At 51.1% G+C, this 16,853-nt stretch overlaps 2 protein-coding genes and 1 long non-coding RNA gene across 6 annotated transcripts in view; 2 read left to right on the top strand and 1 right to left on the bottom strand.

The window, feature by feature from the left end:
- The window catches only part of STAG3 (STAG3 cohesin complex component), a 29,211-nt gene extending 26,108 nt beyond the window's left edge, over positions 1-3,103 (top strand). For 3 of the 4 annotated variants that reach the window (XM_070460336.1, XM_070460335.1, XM_070460338.1), the window contains 5 exons: positions 549-723; positions 974-1,075; positions 1,377-1,455; positions 2,462-2,521; positions 2,735-3,103. In XM_070460336.1, coding sequence (XP_070316437.1) covers positions 549-723; positions 974-1,075; positions 1,377-1,455; positions 2,462-2,521; positions 2,735-2,743 — 425 coding nt within the window. In that variant the 3' untranslated portion in view covers positions 2,744-3,103. The remainder of the gene's footprint in view (positions 1-548; positions 724-973; positions 1,076-1,376; positions 1,456-2,461; positions 2,522-2,734) is intronic. The other variant, XM_070460337.1, reaches the window with a different exon arrangement.
- Positions 3,104-3,452: 349 nt separating this feature from the next.
- LOC139032724 (uncharacterized) lies at positions 3,453-13,943 on the bottom strand. Its single transcript, XR_011485300.1, has 3 exons — positions 4,539-13,943; positions 4,096-4,192; positions 3,453-3,955 (listed from the first exon to the last, which is right to left on the bottom strand). It is a non-coding gene; the product is annotated as an uncharacterized lncRNA (long non-coding RNA).
- A 28-nt stretch (positions 13,944-13,971) lies between these two features.
- PVRIG (PVR related immunoglobulin domain containing) lies at positions 13,972-15,665 on the top strand. Its single transcript, XM_020909524.2, has 5 exons — positions 13,972-14,135; positions 14,221-14,574; positions 14,659-14,782; positions 14,879-14,939; positions 15,041-15,665. The coding sequence occupies exons 1-5, from the start codon at positions 14,075-14,077 to the stop codon at positions 15,374-15,376; spliced, it is 936 nt and encodes a 311-aa protein (XP_020765183.2). The 5' UTR covers positions 13,972-14,074; the 3' UTR covers positions 15,377-15,665.
- Positions 15,666-16,853: the final 1,188 nt, after the last annotated feature.

The raw sequence follows: 16,853 nt of genomic DNA, 5'->3' as shown, positions 1-16,853 counted from the left end.
TATATTTTGAGCCCCAGGTCTTCCTCTTACCCTTCATATTAGAACTATGCTGACATTACAGTCATTTCATTTTTTTTCTGGCTTTTAGAAAATCCAGTCTTTCATTTTTCTGTTTCTCCTTAACTCTCATGCTTCCTGCCTAGTTTCAGGCCATTCTAAACTTTTTCTCACTACAAAAACCTTGAATGAATGAAATCTGAGATTTCTTCATTGATTAAATGAGACCTCTCAATCTCAGGGACTCCAGCCCTCTCTCACATTTGTGTTTGTATATTACTGTTTATCTGTGGAATGTATGTCTCTTTCCATCTTGTTTTCTAAGGTATGTATGAATCTCTCCTGGACAAGCCCTTGATACAATCCTATAAACCCTACATTTTAGTACGTAGGGAGGGCTGTGCTCAGTTTTAGTCATGTAGTAATGAGACTATCTAGATTTTCCACTGCCGCCTTATTTAACTGTTTAACAAATCCTGAGCAGGTCTTGAAAACCTGAAGTGTCCGGTTGTACCTGGTCTCCAGTAAGCATGTGCCTCTGCTGCTTGCAGGGCCCTCCAGGCGGCACAGAGAAGACGTCTCTGTATCCCAGGAGGAAAGCCTAGAGCCGAACAGCATCCCAGCCACACCTACCCTCACCTCCACAGCTGTGAAGAGTGGGCAGCCCCTCGGGGCATCGGAGAAGATGGAAGAAGGCGGCAGCTCAGAATTGGCATTTCCCCAAGGGTGTGTCCCCCGGGGAAACTTGGCTCTGATTTCCCAGTCTGGTGTCTCCCCGTTTCTGTTGTGTTGTTCCCTGCCACAGGACCCCCTCATTCTTTATTCTTCCCAGACCCTTTCCCCTTTTTTCAGCTTTTCATTTTCTCTTTTTCCTTCCACTCTGAACTTTCTGCTGGCTTTAATGCTGGCCACTTTACCTCCTCTTTTTACCCTATATTTTTATCTCTTGTCACTGATCCAACTTCATTCCCAACAGCCTGTACCTTTTAGGCAACCCAAGGTCAAGGTCCTTGAGTCCACAGCATGTCCAGACTCCACTCAACCCTTCAGGTTCTGGTCTGGGCAAGCAGCTGACCCGGTGAGCTTTTCTCATCATCTGTCTTCACTTCAGGTCTGTCCCCCGTTATGAGGGCATTCTCCCGGATCAGTGGTGCTGTGCTGGTGCTTTGTGGACTGGTTTTAACCACACAGCACTGCCTTCCAGTGTCATGTGGAGCCCTGTGTATCAAGCGGATGGAAGTAGAGCTGCTGTGTTGGGAGCGGGGTGTGATCTGGAGCCCTGGTCCGCTTACTGCCCTGCCCCCGCTTCCCCATCCCCTGGGGGTGCCTGGGAAACTCTTGGGTCCTTGAAAACTGCTACTCTTGGCCACTGCTTCCAGGCTTAGCTTGATGGAAGAGGATGAAGACGAATTCGAAATTCAGAATGACTCAAGTGAAGAGTGGCAAGGTTCAGGCAAGGTGAGTGGACCCAACAGTCCCTTCTCCCTTTAGAATTGGAAGCAGATGTGAGGGAGAGAACCTACAGTGAGTCTCCTTTGTCTTGATGCTTTGTCCTTGGAAGCTCTCAGACGTTTTGAGTCATAAAAGAGGAAGGGTTTTTGTAAGTTTCTGTTCACTTTGCTTGGACTTAAAATATTTCTCCCCTATATCTTCTTAAAAAAGTAAAGTACCAAAAAGGACTGGAACCACACTCCCATTCTCAGTCCCATGTAAGTATTTAGTTTCTTAACTGCCCCAGAATTAAAGGGAGCCCTTGAGCTAGAGAGAGATGGGAGGTTACCCGGCGCTTGGAGCCTGGCAGCAAGTCTCTCCTGTCACAGCGCAGGCTCAGCCGACCTCCTCTCCTGAGAGGGCTGCCCTTGCCTGCCTGCTTCCGCAGGAGGAAGTGCTGCCAGTTCAGTAGGAAGCACATGGGATTCAAATGAGGAGAGGTCTCATAGGAGTCCTAGGTTCCCCTACTTTATCAAGTTAACTCCATAACCCCTCTCAGCCTCATCTGAAATGGACCTTTTACGCAAGATACAGAGAGAAGGCACCTTATAAACAGAAGAGGATTGTGTTTCTGTTGCTGTTCGCTCCTTTCTCTGCTCTTTTGAGGAGGAACGGGCACAGCGGAGTGGGGTGGGGAGTGGGGGGTCTTGTGCTTGAAGGCAAAACCAGACAAAATGTTCCACCCAGAGCCTAGACAGCAGGACCTCTGTTATAGGTGTTTAATCCTATAGTTCCCCCAGGAAAACCCAATCTCTGGTTCCAGAGCTGAGCAAACATAAGGTCTCAGTTGGCAGGCCAGGAGAGGAGGCACTGCCCTGATGACTCTGACTGTGCTCCTCTGCCCTCCCTGGCTGCTTCAGGGACCTACTCGGTCTCAAATTTGTCACGTGAGAGGGAAAGGCCCCTCTGTTGTTGTCTGCAGATGATGGGAATGGTGAGGGACTGTTCTGACATCTGACCCTGTTCTGTCTAGTCCTCCTCCTCCAGTGAGCACAGGCTGGACCTTTTAGATTCTACAGAGCTGAACTTTGAGGTGAGCGTCCCCAGAACAGACTGCAGAAACAGGTTAAGAGGCCACAGCCCTGGGCTGCCGTCTCAGTTGCCAGGGGCTTTAGCATGTCCTGGGGGAGGGGCGGTATGGGAAGAGGAGGAGAGTTTGTTACCTGGAGGACATTGACCTCTGGTCTCTTTGACCTCTGGTCCATTGTTAGGTCTCTGTATTCTACTTTTATCTTTCTCATTACAGGATTTCTGATGTAACCCTAGGCCCTTCCCCATCTCCACGACATGACCACTTAGAAAAAGGCCAGCAGAAGACGGAATGAAAGGAATCATTACTTCCGCACCCCTGGTCTCTGAGGGGAAAGAGGTGGGCTGTGCCTTGCTACCCTGGCCTGTCCTTCCTGGGGCTCCGTCCCCCTGTTTGAGCAGAGTGCCTATTTTCTGCTGTTTGGAGGTGGGGGTTGGGGGAGGGCGTTACCTCGGTCGTGGAGAGGGGCACCGAATACCTGTGTTGAAAATAAGGAGCCCATAATTTTTTCTGTATTGTGAGAAAGTTTGAGCTGCTTTTGTGCCCTATTGATTTAGCTCAATAAACATGTATGAGTCAGTTGCAGGATCTGGCTTGAGACTTACACTGATGGGACGTCAGGTTCTTTGCTGGAGTCTTAAGCGGCTCTGCCCAGCCCTGTGTTCCATGGACAGGTGCTGGCACTGCCCCCGCCCCCAGCAGGTGCTTTGTGCACTGGCTCTCAGGGATGTGTTGCTTAGTAAATGGGAGACTGGCTGCCTCCGAGTAGTCTGTCTGGTGGAACGACTTTAGGTCGAAGAGGAAAGGTAGGGGAAATGTGGCGAAGGGCGGACTGTGTGCCTCCACTGAGACCAGGCCAGTTCCCGTGTCTTGGCAGCCTTCACCCATGTGCTTCTTTCTAGGGATAATTTCATGCCCTCATCCCAGAGACAGCTGTTGTAACTGGAACTTTATTATAGAACCTCAGTATCTGAGAGTTGGGAAGAAACTCAGAAGATATTTTGAATGTCCAACCCCAAACCCTCACCACCACCCTCTCCTCGTCCTTTCATTCCCCAGCTAGTTCCTCACCAAGTCCTTGCAAGTCATTCTCCAAAATTTCTCTGATCTCTTTCCTGTCAGTGCTGCCATCATCTCTCACCCAGACTCCATAGAATAGCCTCTGGCTACTGGACTTCTTGAAACTCTGACTTGTTCTCATTTTGCTTCTTCGAACAGCTGTTCTCTGTTCCCTCTGACAAGTAATCAAATACCTGTGAAAACACTGTTGTCACTTTTCTGCTGTGACTGCTTCCTTGTGTGATTTAAGGAACTCTTCAGCCTCTCCTTTTAGAGACGAATTCAGTTCTCCCCCGTCCTGGGCATCTGCTGTAATCTCAAGTTCTCGCTGTGTGGTGTCCCAGGCTGGACAGAGTCATCCAGCCGGTCTAGTGGTTTCTGCAGAAGGATGCATGGTTTCCTATAATGAGGTCACTCAACCAAACTCATTTCTTCCTCCTCCCTCCCTCCAGATAAAAGATAGAAGTTGGGCTTGTGAGTTTCATTTTAGAGAGGCAGAGTGCCCTGGGCACCTTTACTTGTATTCAGTGGAGCAGTTCCCAAGAGGAGCCTTTTCTGTGGGGTCTGGGAGCCCAGTGGGAAGACCAAGGTGAAGATACAGAGGTCACTAGGGGTCTAGGAGGAGAAAGAATCCCAAGTTACTTAAATACCAGTCAAGCTGGTACTTTATGAGATCAAAAGAAAGTTGGAAGCTCTGTAAATGTGGAGATCTTTATGCAGCCAACAGAACAGTGTAGGAGGTTGAGCCCCAGCCTTAGAATCTGTACATGTTTTATATCATGTTCCCCAAATTCTTTGCCACTCTTCACATATTGAGAGTTTGGGTCTAAGTCCTTTCCCTTTGAACAGGCTCTGTGAGCGCTAGGTAAACAGAATATGGTGGAGTGATGCTGGGCCAGTTTCTGAGCCCAGACCTTGAAGAAACTGGCAGCTTCCACATCCCGTTTCTTGAGGTACTCACTCTTGGGGTCCCAGCAGCCATGTGGAAAGGTCACATGTCGTCGTCCCTCCAGCAGCCCCAGCTGAGGGCCCAGCCCGTGCTGAGCTCCGAGCACCAGGCATGGTTCCGACAGGAATCAGGCGATTCTGATGCTCAGCTTTTGAGTCTTCTAGTTAAGGTCCCAGACATCGGGGAACAGAGACAAGCCATCTCCCAGTACCTCTTCCAGATTCCTGACCCACAGAATCGAAGAGTGTAACTGAACAACGGTGTTTACACCATTTTGGGGGGTTCGTTATGTAGCATTAGTAACTGAAACAGAACCTTAGAGTCATAAGATGCTTTGAACATATTTGTCAGCTTAAAAATTATATATTAAATAAAAAATTACCACTTTTATTATGCATTCACATGTAATTGATGAATTTATGATGGAATGTTCTTAAATATTTTATTGGTTAACAGTACAAAAACCCCTTTTTTTGCTCTAAAAGAAACATTATACTGAGAGCAAAGTGAGAAACATGAGAAAACATTTTTATCGCGATTGCACCCGTCCTAACATCTCCTTGTGGGGCCCTGGTCTTTGGACGTAGGATATCTTTCCTTGGTAGGTGCCAGCATTTGCCAGTGGTTGTTTAGCAGTTCACTGTGATTTTGGCAGATTTTGGCATTTTTTAAGAGGTGGTACGCTCATGTCCTTCTCCACCACCTTATCTCTGCCCCTATTTTGAGAAACATTTTTAAAATCATGGCTTATTTTCTGAAGTTCTAGTTAAAAGTTTAAAACTATCAAACTGAACTTCTTAACTGAAAAGAGTATCTTTCAAACATGTATAAGTCCAAATGGAACAAGTGCTTCTTTGGCTGCATTTGTTGCTTTTTAAACAGATGAGTCAAAACCCACTGAGACTCTTCATTTGGAAGACTTGTCAGCAGGTGGGAAAATGATTTCCGAGTTGAAACAAAACAGCTTCTTAGAGGGAGAAACACTTTGTTCGGGACAAAAACCACCACATCCTGTAGCACATTCAGCTGCAGTTGGTCATACAAGCTGAGCTTGCTTCTCTGACCTTATGATACTGATCTTGTTAGCAGTGAACCATGGCATGTGTAGCCAAGTGAGGGCACCATTGTGTCACTTGAAAATACAATGAAGTTAACTTTTTATTAGTTATCTTTGAAAATTAGAAATTTCATTTTTCCTACACGACACCAGTGGATATTTTGCACCACCTGAGTTGCAGACACCACACCTTGACAGCTGCAGCTCTGGAGGGTTCTGTGCCAGTAAGCCCCGTGCTGGCAGAGGCAAGGCTGTGGGCTTCCTAAGCAGCAGCTCCGGTCAGTCAGGCCCAGGTCAGGATGGAACCACAGCTGAGGCCAGTCCTGGCAGGAGAGGTGGAGGCCTCTGCACGGCTGACCCTTCCCGTGTTAATAGTGACACGAATGTTTGCAGGGGACTGGCGTTGCTATGCCTGGCCTGTCTGCTGAATCACTGCTTAAATCATTTTAAATATTTTTCATTAAGACATTTTCTCCCCTTGCAACCATGAGCTCTGCCAGAAGGTGAGTTGTTGTTGAAAAAAAGTGAAGTGTTCGTCATGTCTAGCTCTTTGTGACCCCATGGGCTGTACAGGCTCTTCTGTCCATGGGATTCTCCAGGCAAGAATACTGGCATGGGTTGCCATTCCCTTCTCCAGGAGATCTTCCCAACCCAGGGATCAAACCCGGGTCTCCTGCACTGCGGACAGATTCTTTACTATCTGAGCCACCAGGGAAGCCCTGGAGGAGTTGGTGGTGTCTCCTAAAGTGAAGAGGGTTTTTCCAGTTTGTTGAGAAAAGCCTTCTGCTAAGAAATATTTAAAGTTTTCACTTTGTCCTTTGAACTCCAGGCAACACTGACCCTGGGGATTACAGGATGAAAGGAGAATTTGTGCCTGGATGACATGAGAGAATGGGGTGGTATTTTCATAAATACATTTTAAGGTCTTCTCTGTAGTTCCTTCCCAGGGAAAAGGGAACATCAGGATCCCGAGAAGACGCCAAAAAGCAAGTCACCCTCTACCACAGATTCCCTGAAAACCCTGTGTGTTGAGTGGTATTGCTGAGAAATAGGCCCTGAAGAGTGTGCCCAGGCAGGAGGAGAGAAATGGAAAGCCTGCAAACTCACCAAAGATGAGCCTCGGAACCTCAGGAAACTAGAGAACGGGAGCTCAGAATGCTGGGGAAACCTAAAGGACAATCCATTTAATTCAGTAGCTTAGACCCGGTCATGGGCTGAGTGGTGTGGTAGACGCTGAGAAACAGGGTCGTGTGTTGGCCTCCCCCATCAGGATGGCGAGGGCACCTGAGGTGGGAACTCAGCACAAGTTCTCTGCTGAGGTGGCAGATGCTGCTGCTTTTGTGACAAAAACCTTATAATTCCACTTAAATTTTTCACTGGGACAAGCAGCTGAGCGTAGTGGTTAATAGAGTGAGTTTGGGAGCTACAACTTTGTTCACTGTGTACTACTAGCTTTGTGATGCTGGATAAAGTATTTGCTCTTAAGGTCGTTGTTATGAGCAATTCACATATGTTAGCTTCATAGTTACAAATTTAGCACATAGTATATACTCAGATATCATCTTTTACATTATTTTGATGCAAGAACTTAAGTGGCCTATTATACACATTTAAAATAGATATAAAAATGAATCTGTCTCTACAAACTCAAAATGAGGATGGTCCTCATTGTGGATGGGCACCAGGATCCACTGAGAGGGCTTGAGCCCGTCGCGGGCAGAGCGCTGCCCCGCGCTATTACCTGGTCCTCCAGTCACACTCAACCAGCTTTCCTGCTGCTTTGCCTGATCGTGAAGACCTGGGAAATCCTAGCCCCGGTTCAAACCCTCGAGGTTTCCAGAGACTGATCACAGACGCTGCTTGCTCTGCAGGAGGACTAGGGCTGTGGCCACAGGGGTTTCACCAAGAAATGTCAGAGCAGGAGGTGGCCAGTACCAGACCTGTGTTATCTAACCTGTACCTCCAGGCCAGAGGGCAAAGGCCAACAGTGGTGAACACAGGGCTTCACTGTACTTGGATTTTAATGACCTTTGTGTCTCCAGAGCTCAAAATTCTGGAGACTATTCAGGAATAGCCAAGAAAGTTCTGAGAAAGGATGAGCACCTTCACACACATCAGAACATAAAAGCATTCTACTTAGGACCATGTGATATGACACTGGAATAATCAAATAAATCAATGGATAGATTAGGAAAAAGTCCAGAAGTAGGCCCCTTTGTGAGAATTAATGATTAAGACACCAGGAGATGGAGGGGACTTGGCCAAAATGGAGTAGAAAAACCCTGAGTTTACCTCTTCTCATGGGCACACCAAAATTACCACTGTTTACAGAAGATTTAATGAGAAAGACCAGAACCTACCAGAAAAGATCTTCTACAACTAAAGATATAAAGAAGGAGCCACAAGATGGATGAGAGGGGCAGAGTTGGGACAGAGTCTACCCAGAGCAAGCAACCCTCAAATAAAAAAGGAATTACAGTTGCAGAGGTTCTCCCCATGGAGTGTGGGATTGGCGGCCCACATCAGGCACCACAGCCACTGGGAAGGTGAGCCTGCAGAATGGCCTTGAAGGCTAGTGGGGCTTGCTTGTGGGGGAGCCAGAGGGCTGTGGGAAATAGACTCCACTCTTAAAGGGCACGTACAAACACATGGTGGGGGACTCTGGGCAGAAGAGGCTGAGTCAGAGCCACCTCGGACAGTCTCCCAGAGAGGCAGGTGGCAGCCGGCGTCCACCTTGGGGATGTTCTACCACAAGGACACGGGCACTGGCAAGTTCCACTGTGGACTCCCCTCCAGTTCATCAGCCTTGGGACTCGGCCCCACCGCTGCCTGCACCAACAGCCTGGAGGCACCAGCGCTGGGAGCCTCGGGCCAGGCAACCAGCCAGGGCTCATGCGGTCCTGGCGGAGCAAGCTGCAGGGTTGCGGTGGTCCTGGAGTTGGTGTCTGCCCACTGGTGGGCTGGACGGGGGTCCAGGGCACCCCACCCAGCAGCTGGCAGGCTGCCTTAAGACCCCCAGAGCCCACAGCCACTGTCCACTGGAGGGCACAGGATCTGACTTCTCTTTACACACCAACCCCGAGACCCAGCTCCACCCATCAGTCAGCAAGTACCAGCCCCGAGACCCCTGGGCCCCCGGGTCCATCTAGTAGTGAGCTGGCAGGCCCTAGCCCCACCTGCCAACAGGTAGACATTAGCCCCAGACCACTGCAGCCCCAGAGCCTGCCATAGTGGGACACAGCCCACCCATCAGCAGGCAGGCAGGCACCAGCCCTGGCGCCCCCCTGGGCCCTGCTCACCGGTTCTAGGACACCTTGGGCCCCTTGGCCAGAGAACTTGGGATTTAGCACCACCCAGCAAGCAGGTTAACACCTGTGTCCTATGATCCACAGGGCCCAGTAACCAGAGACCCTGGGACCCATCTCCGCATACCAGTAAACCAGCACTGGCCCCAGGACCCCTGGGTTCTGCAATCAGCTGCCTTGTGATCAGGCCCCAACTAGGAGCTGGTAGACTTTGCACAAGACAGGGCCTAGAAGCCAGCCCAACCAGGGGCCAGCTATGCCTACCAGACTGCCCACAGTAATTAGCCTGCCACCATAACCCACACAGGGTCACCCCTAGAGCGTGTATCCCTGGTGACCAGAGGGGAGTGCGCTGCTGGGGCGCATAGGACGTCTTCTACAAAAGACCACTTCTCCAAGACCAGGAAACATAAGCAATCTACCAGATAGTGTGTTGGTCACTCAAGTCATGTCCAACTCTTTGTGACTTCATGGGCTATAGCCCACCTGGTTCCTCCGTCCATGGACTTCTCCAGGTAAAAATACTGGAGTGGGTTGCTATTCCCTTCTCCAAGGGAACTTTCCAACTTAGGGATCAAACCCAGGTTTCCTGCAGTGCAGGCATATTCTTTACTGTCTGAGCCCCCAGGGGAGCCCAGGAATTCCAGTACATTCACAACAAAGAGTCTGGCCCTACATAGAAATAAAAACAGCAAATTAGGCAGAGTAAGGTGACAGAGTCCCTTGGACTGCAAGGAGATCCAACCAGTCCATCCTAAAGGAGATCAGTCCTTGGTGTTCATTGGAAGGGCTGATGTTGAAGCTGAAACTCCAATACTTTGGCCACCTCATGCGAAGAGTTGACTCACTGGAAAAGACCCTGATGCTGGGAGGGATTGGGGGCAGGAGGAGAAGGGGACGACAGAGGATGAGATGGTTGGATGGCATCACCGACTCAATGGACATGAGTTTGAGTAAACTCCGGGAATTGGTGATGGACAGGGAGGCCTGGCGTGTTGCGGTTCATGGGGTCACAAAGAGTCGGACACGACTGAGCGACTGAACTGAACTGAAGGTGACAGAGCAACATGTTACAAATGCAAGAAAAAGACAAAGTTGCAGAACTACATGAACTGGAGACAGTAATCTACTCAATAAAAAGTTTAAGGTAATGATCATAAAGACGATCAAAGAACTTCAGAGAAAAATAGAAAAACAGAGGAAGAAGTTGGAAGTTTTTAAGGAAGAATTAGAAAATACAGAGAGGAACTGAATAATAACTAAAGATAAAAATACACTAGAAAGAATCAACAGATTAAATGATACAGAGGAATGGATCAGTGAGCTGGAAGACAGCAGTGGAAATTGCTATAGCTGAACAGAAGAAAATAAAAAATGAGGGCAGTTTTAAGAGACCTCCAGGACAACACTGAACACACTGATGTTCACATTACAGAGGCCCCGGAAGGGAAAGAGAGAGAGAGAAAGGGGCAGGAAACATATTTGAAGACATAAGAGCTGAAAACATCCATAACCTGGGGAAAGCAACAGACATTCAAGTCCAAGAAACACAGAGTCCCACACAGGATCAACCCAAAGAGGACTACACCAGGACACGCTGTAATCAAAATGGCAAAACTGGAGAATATTCAAAGCAGGAATATTCAAAGGGAAAAGGAACCAGATTCATACCAGGGAACTCTCCTAAGGCTGTCAGCTGAGTTTTCAGAAATTTTGCAGGCCAGAAGGGAGATGCATGATATGGTGATGAAAGAGAAAAACCTACACCTAAGAATACTTTACCTGGCGAGGTTTTTGTTCAGATTTGATGGAGAGATTAAAAGTTTTATGGACAAGCCAAAAGCTGGAAGAGTTCAGCACTTCCAAACCAAGAAACCTTAAAGGCACTTACCCAAACGAGAAAAAGGTAACTACTAGAAACATGAAAATTACAAAAGGAAAAAGCTCATTAGGAAAGGCAAATATACAGGAAAAGTAGTAAGTTAACCACATACAAAGCTATTAGTAAGATTAAAAGTCAAAAGTAGTGAAAATCATCTATACTCACAATAAGCAGTTAAGAGATGCACAACAAAAAGACATTAAAATGTGTTTGAAATCAAGAGATCAGCAACTTAATCACATATATATATATACAGACTGCTATGTGTAAACCTCATGGTAACAACAAACCAAAAATCTATAATACACACACACACAAATTCAAATACTAAAAATAGTCATCAGTTCACAAGGGAATAAGGCAAAAAAAGAACAAAAGAACTACAAAAACAAGCAGAAAACACCACTTGGACTGGAGACACGGTAATGCCACAGGTGTTAGTTTCTGCAAAAATCCCCCAGTCAACATTAACACCACAGGTGTTCATTTCTGCAGAAATTCCCCAGTCAGTAATGTGTTAATAAAACAGCCATAAGTGCATACCTATCAGTAATTACTTTAATGTCAATAGACTAAATGTTTGAATCAAAAGACATAGAGTGGCGAAATGGATACAAGACCTGTGCTGCCTACAAGAGACTCACTTCTAATCTGAAGAGACAAAGACCAAGGGGATGGAAAAAGGTATCCGTGCAAATGGCAATCAAAAGAAAGCTGAGGCACCAATACTCACATCAGACAAAACCAACTTTACAACCAAGACTGAACAGGAGACAAAGGAGGACATTATGTAATGACCAAGGGATCACTCCAAGAACAATGATTAAAGATACATATGCACCCAACATAGGAACACCTAAATACATAAACTAATATTAACCGACATAAAGGGGGAAGTTGACAGTAACACAATAGATGGACCTGGAGGGTGTTAATGCTTAGTGAAATAAGTCAGAGAAAGTCAAATACTGTAATCACTTATAAATGGAATTTTAAAAAATACAACAGACTAGTGAATATAACAAAAAAGCACTCATGGAGAAAAAATTAGTGGTTACCAGTGGGGAGAGGGAATGGTAGACGGGCAAGATAGGGGTGGGTGATTAAGAGGTACAAACTACTATGTATTAAATAAGCCAGAATGATATTAGTATGTAATACAGGGAATATAGCCAATATTTTATAATTATAAATAGAATATAACCTTTAAAATTACGAATCACTATGTTGTACACCTGAAACATATAATATTGTACATAAACTACACCTCAATTTAAAAAAATAAGGCTGCAAGGTTTGTACAGTACAGGGAATATGGCCAATGTTTTGTAACTTTGAATGGAGTATAATCTATAAAAAAGTTAAATCACTATGCTGTATACCTGAAACTATATTATAACTCAACTATCAATAATAATTTTAAAAGATGGCAAGTGACTATTCAACAAGGGGTTTGGGGACATTGGCTGGCCACCTAAATTGTAAAATAATACCACCTCCAAATTAAAATTCTTCGTGGATTCAAAGTAAACCCTCATAAGAGTTAAGCATAAAAACAAAACTATGAAGTTATAATTTGGCCCTCCTAAGCAATACACAAAATCCAGAAACAAAAGACGGACATTCTTAACATTACTGAAAAGCAAAACGCAGAGGGAAAAGGGAGCGGGCAGGCTGGTGAAGAATGGTAATGTTTTCTACTCTTCAGTCACAACGAACAAAACACCACCGTGGCGTTTGAATCTCCCACGATGAGGGCTCACTGGGGACAGCGTGGCGTACAGACGGAAACAGACGGAAACTGCTGGTGGACAGCGAACCGTGCCACGGCTTCTCACTCGCCGGTCACCCCGTATTAGCTCCTCTGTGTACCTGGGCCGTGTGGAGGTTACTAAAAGGCCGCCACGCAGGGCTCGCCATCTGGGCAAGAGGTTATCCATGAAGGGAAGGCGCGCTCGAGACAGCTTCCTCGGTGGGGTTTGACCTGGGCCTCGCCAAGCGGGGAGAAGGAAAGGGTCCTCCAGGCTAGAGGCTGAAGTCGGCGGCCCATGCACCCTGGTGCCCGGCACCCGCGCTGGGCTGGGCCTCCTTGAATCGGGCGAGCTCTGCACAGGGCTCCCTCACCTCAGGGGAACGAGGGGAGAAAGCGGGTGAGAGCAGGTCTGAGTCAGGTTTGGAGGGAAGGTCAAAGGGTAAGAGAATGCACGCCACCTGGGCTGGGCGCCGAGAAGTGACTGGCCCGGAGGCCCTGCTTATTCTGGCTCTTGGGTGTGGATGGCCTGACAGTTCACTTGAGACCGGCGGGCTGATGGCTGGCACCACGGAATCTGAAGAGATGCTGAATCAGGGGCATGTGGCCAGGGCAGGCCTTGGCACCACTGCCTTCTGAGTTCTCTCCACACCCCGGACAGAAGTCCTCAAAACAGACCCGTGGCTCTATGCCTTAAGCTCAACAAGCCACTCTCAGCCCAGATGCAAGTTCAGCGAAAGACAAGACAGGATGCAAAGCATTCTGATCACTCATCACTGCTGACAGCAGCACTCTGGGCAGTGTGTGTTCTGTAAACAAAGGTGCACAGGAAAGCAATTCAGAGTGATTCTTAGGGGGAGAGACGGCGTGAGCCCGAGAGGTGGGGGTGAGGGTGGTTAAAAAGAGGCCAGGTGGTCAGGATGGGAAGCCTTCAGAATTTCGTGATGGGCTGGAGGTGGGTGAAGGGTTGCTAAGGCCTTTGGCCTCAGCAGCTGGAAGCCAGCTGCCCTCAGATGTGGGGAGGAAGGTGCAGATGGAGCGGAGCTCCGCAGGCAGATCACAGCCCAGCTGGGCCTGGCGGGCTCCGCTTCCTCTCCCCAAGGTCTGCCACATTCCCTTCAGTGAGCTTGATGGGGGGGGGGGGTGTCTCAGCCTTCTTCCTAAAGACAAACCAGGGGGTCCCTCCCTCTCCAGGGAAGAGCATCTTCTGGGGTCCCCCTGCAGTGTATCTCCCCTCAGAGCCAGCCCCCAAGGGCTGGTACCCTTAGGCAGGGCAGGGCTGGGAACCTGAGGCGAGGCACCATCCCGCTCACACTGGAGCGCAGCATGGGGACACGGAAAATCTTGTCACTGTCACTTTAAATTTCTTGGGGGGAAGGGGGGTTCCTCGACCCCAGATTCAGAGAAGGAAGTGGGGCAGGTTTGCAGAGAGTACCCAGCAGCTGCTCCCAGGGCCGGCTCATCCTCATACGTAAAACTTCCTGCGATGACACCGGAAATACAAGTGCTGTCCCCACGACCACAGCCCCCTGGAGCCCGGGCCAGAGGGGAGCCATGGACAGGCCCCGGGCCCTGGGCCTGCTCTGGGTGCTGCTGACTCTCTGCCTCACTGCCGGTGAGTGGGGGCCACAGAGGAGCAGAGGCCCCGGGTGCGGGTGGAGACCCAGGCCCGGACCTCGTCTCTGCACCTTCTCCCGCAGGGACTCCGGAGGTGTGGCTGCAGGTTCAGAGGGAGGCCACCGAGGCCTCCTTCACCGTCCGCTGTGGATTCCTGGGCTCGGGCTCCATCTCCCTGGTGACTGTGAGCTACGGGGGCCCCGACGGTGCTGGGGGGACCACGCTGGCCGTGCTGCACCCCACACTCGGCACCAAGAACTGGACAGCCGCCTGCCGGGCCCGCTGGGAAACCAGCACCAGCGTCTCCCTCACCTTGGAAAGCGCTCCCACCGCAGGGAGGGGCTCCGGTCCCAACACCACCTTCTGCTGCAAGTTCACTTCCTTCCCTGAGGGCTCCCAGGAGGCCTGTGGGAACCTGTCCCTCAGCACAGACCCAGGTGGGGCGGATGAGGAGGGGGTTCGGGGGACAGGGAGGGACTCGGGCAGCCGGCCACCTGACTGGCATGTCTCTCTGTGCACAGGGCTCCCTGCTGCCAGTCCAGCCCCCGTGCTGCGGGCCGACCTGGCCGGGATCCTGGGGGTCTCGGGGGTCCTCCTCTCTGGCTGCATCTACCTTCTTTACCTCCTGCGTCGGCAGAGGCACTGGTGAGACACAGCCTCCGCCGGTCCCAGTCCACCCCCCGCTTCCCCCCTCCCAGGCCGGCCACACGCTTTGCCTCTGACCCTCCTCTCTCCCCCCAGGGCCATCATGAAGCTTCAGCCGCCCAGACACAGCAGCCCCCAGACAGACGGGAGAGCCAGTGTGAGGATGGGGGCTGGTTTCGGAGGGGAACGGAGGGGGCTGCAGCTTGGGCGCCAGGAGAGGGAGCCTCACTCAGGCCTCCGTCCCCATCACCCCTGCAGGCAGCCGGCCAAGCCTCCCTGACCTCCTTCCACGTCCCCTATGCCACCGCCACCGTCACGACCGCCAACTACTTCAGCCCAGCAACCCTGCACCGGGTCCCCCCACCCCAGTCACTGCCCGGGTGGGTGCCGCTCCCCACCCACGCCGCGCACCGACCCCAGGGCCCCGGTCCCTGGGCACCCCCGCCGGCCTCCACACGAAGCAGCTTCATCTCGGTCGAGAACCGACTCTACGCTCAGGCGGAAAAGCGGCCGCTCCACGCCCGCGCCGACCGCATCCTGCTCCCGGACCCTCTGGGGCGCAGAGCCGCTTTGGGGCCTTCAGGAGTGCGATGAGAGGGACCCCAGGTCACTGCCCTTCTCTCCGGGCCTCGAGAACCACCCCTCTGTTGGATGTCTGCGTTCTGGGGGCCACCGTCTTTGCACAGCTTGTTTTATCCCTAGGCTTCCAGCCAGCGTCTCCACACAGACCCCGCGGGCTGCGGATGTGGGCAGCACGTGTTCAAGTCTGGGCACGCAGGTGTATGTGTGAGGTGACAAAGCCCCATCCCTGGTGGTTTCCTGTTTTCAAGTCCTCAGCCCCCCAGGTGAGGGCGATAACTGTCAACAAAAATGGTTTCTCTGACCTGGGCCTTTTCTTCTTTGGGGGGGGCGGGGGCAGGTTTGTAAGAGTTTAGGAGAGTTTCAACCCCTGGGAGGCAGAGGCCAGGTGAGGACTGGAGGGGAGGGGGCGTCAGCATGGCGACCTCTCCTCTGCCCCACCCCCGGCAGGGGTAGGGGGTGGGGGCGTCCTGGCCCTGCAGGTCTGGTTGAGGAACGCCAGGTGGAAAGCAAGGTTGGGGGTCTGGTGGCCCAACCTCAAATCCCACTATGTCCTGGGACCGCAGCAAAGGCTTCTGGGGCTTCAACCCCAGAAAAGTGCCCGGGTCAGGGGCTCCCCGAGATGGCCCGGGCGTGGGGCCCTGATGCCCTCCCTCCAGAGCTGACACTCAGAGGCAGGGGACCCGCCTCAGCTCTGCCCACAGCGGCTTCCTCCGGCTCCTGTTACCTGGGCACCAGGATTGCTCCCCACTGGCCACCTTGAAGGGGTGGGGGGCAGGCAGAGGTCGCTCAGACACGGCCTGAACCCACGCTCCCCACCTAGGAGAGGTTTTCCTCCTGCAAACAGGCCCAGCAGCCCTCACTGGGCCTGGGCCTCCTCACACCTTCGCCACAGGAGACGCGGTGAGAGGCCTGGAACTCAAGGACCCACGGGCCGCGCCGGGTTCTGGGTGGCAGGCTGGGGGCCGCAGGATGGGCCTGGAGCCGGGCTGGGACAGCACCCAGCCAGGCGGGGGCACCTGCCGCCTGGCCCCTTCCTGGGTCCTGCCTGTGGGAAACCCCAGGAGTGCCACCTCTATCCCAGGAACCGCCTCCCCTGCTGGCTCAGGGAGGGTCTGCCCAGAGGCTACGTCCAACCACAGAATCTTCCAGAAATCTCGCTTACTCCTGCAGGCATTGTTCAAACATGGTGCTCCTAGAACCCATGGGAGCCCCGCCAGCCAGCAGCTCTACACCACACAGGGGAGAGGGTGAACCAGAAAAGGGGGTGGTTGAGGGGCATCAGCATCCCCTGAGGAGCCCTCAGCACTGGCCTGGTCAGCTCAGTGGTCCATGTAGGATTGGGGGTTCATGGGAAAGAGGTGGGGTTGCTGAGGAGGTCCCCGATGGTAAACCAAGGTAGAGAGATGTAAGCGAGGGAGTAGCTTGGGGCCAGGCAGCCTTGGGACCACGTCAAGACCAAGGACAGATGGGTGGGCAGGGGCTGAGGGGA

The sequence above is a fragment of the Odocoileus virginianus genome, chromosome 33, assembly GCF_023699985.2.
Source record: "Odocoileus virginianus isolate 20LAN1187 ecotype Illinois chromosome 33, Ovbor_1.2, whole genome shotgun sequence".
NCBI classification, from domain to species: domain Eukaryota; kingdom Metazoa; phylum Chordata; class Mammalia; order Artiodactyla; family Cervidae; genus Odocoileus; species Odocoileus virginianus.
Note: the sequence above shows the minus strand (reverse complement) of the source record. Positions and strands in the feature narration are given on the sequence as shown.

Excerpts from the sequence above, each read along its gene's own strand:
- PVRIG (XM_020909524.2), top strand. The coding sequence starts at position 14,075 with ATGGACAGGCCCCGGGCCCTGGGCCTGCTCTGGGTGCTGCTGACTCTC. Across the intron at positions 14,136-14,220 it reads GACTCTCTGCCTCACTGCCG|GGACTCCGGAGGTGTGGCTG; the intron begins GTGAGTGGGGGC and ends CTTCTCCCGCAG. Across the intron at positions 14,783-14,878 it reads CTGCGTCGGCAGAGGCACTG|GGCCATCATGAAGCTTCAGC; the intron begins GTGAGACACAGC and ends CTCTCCCCCCAG.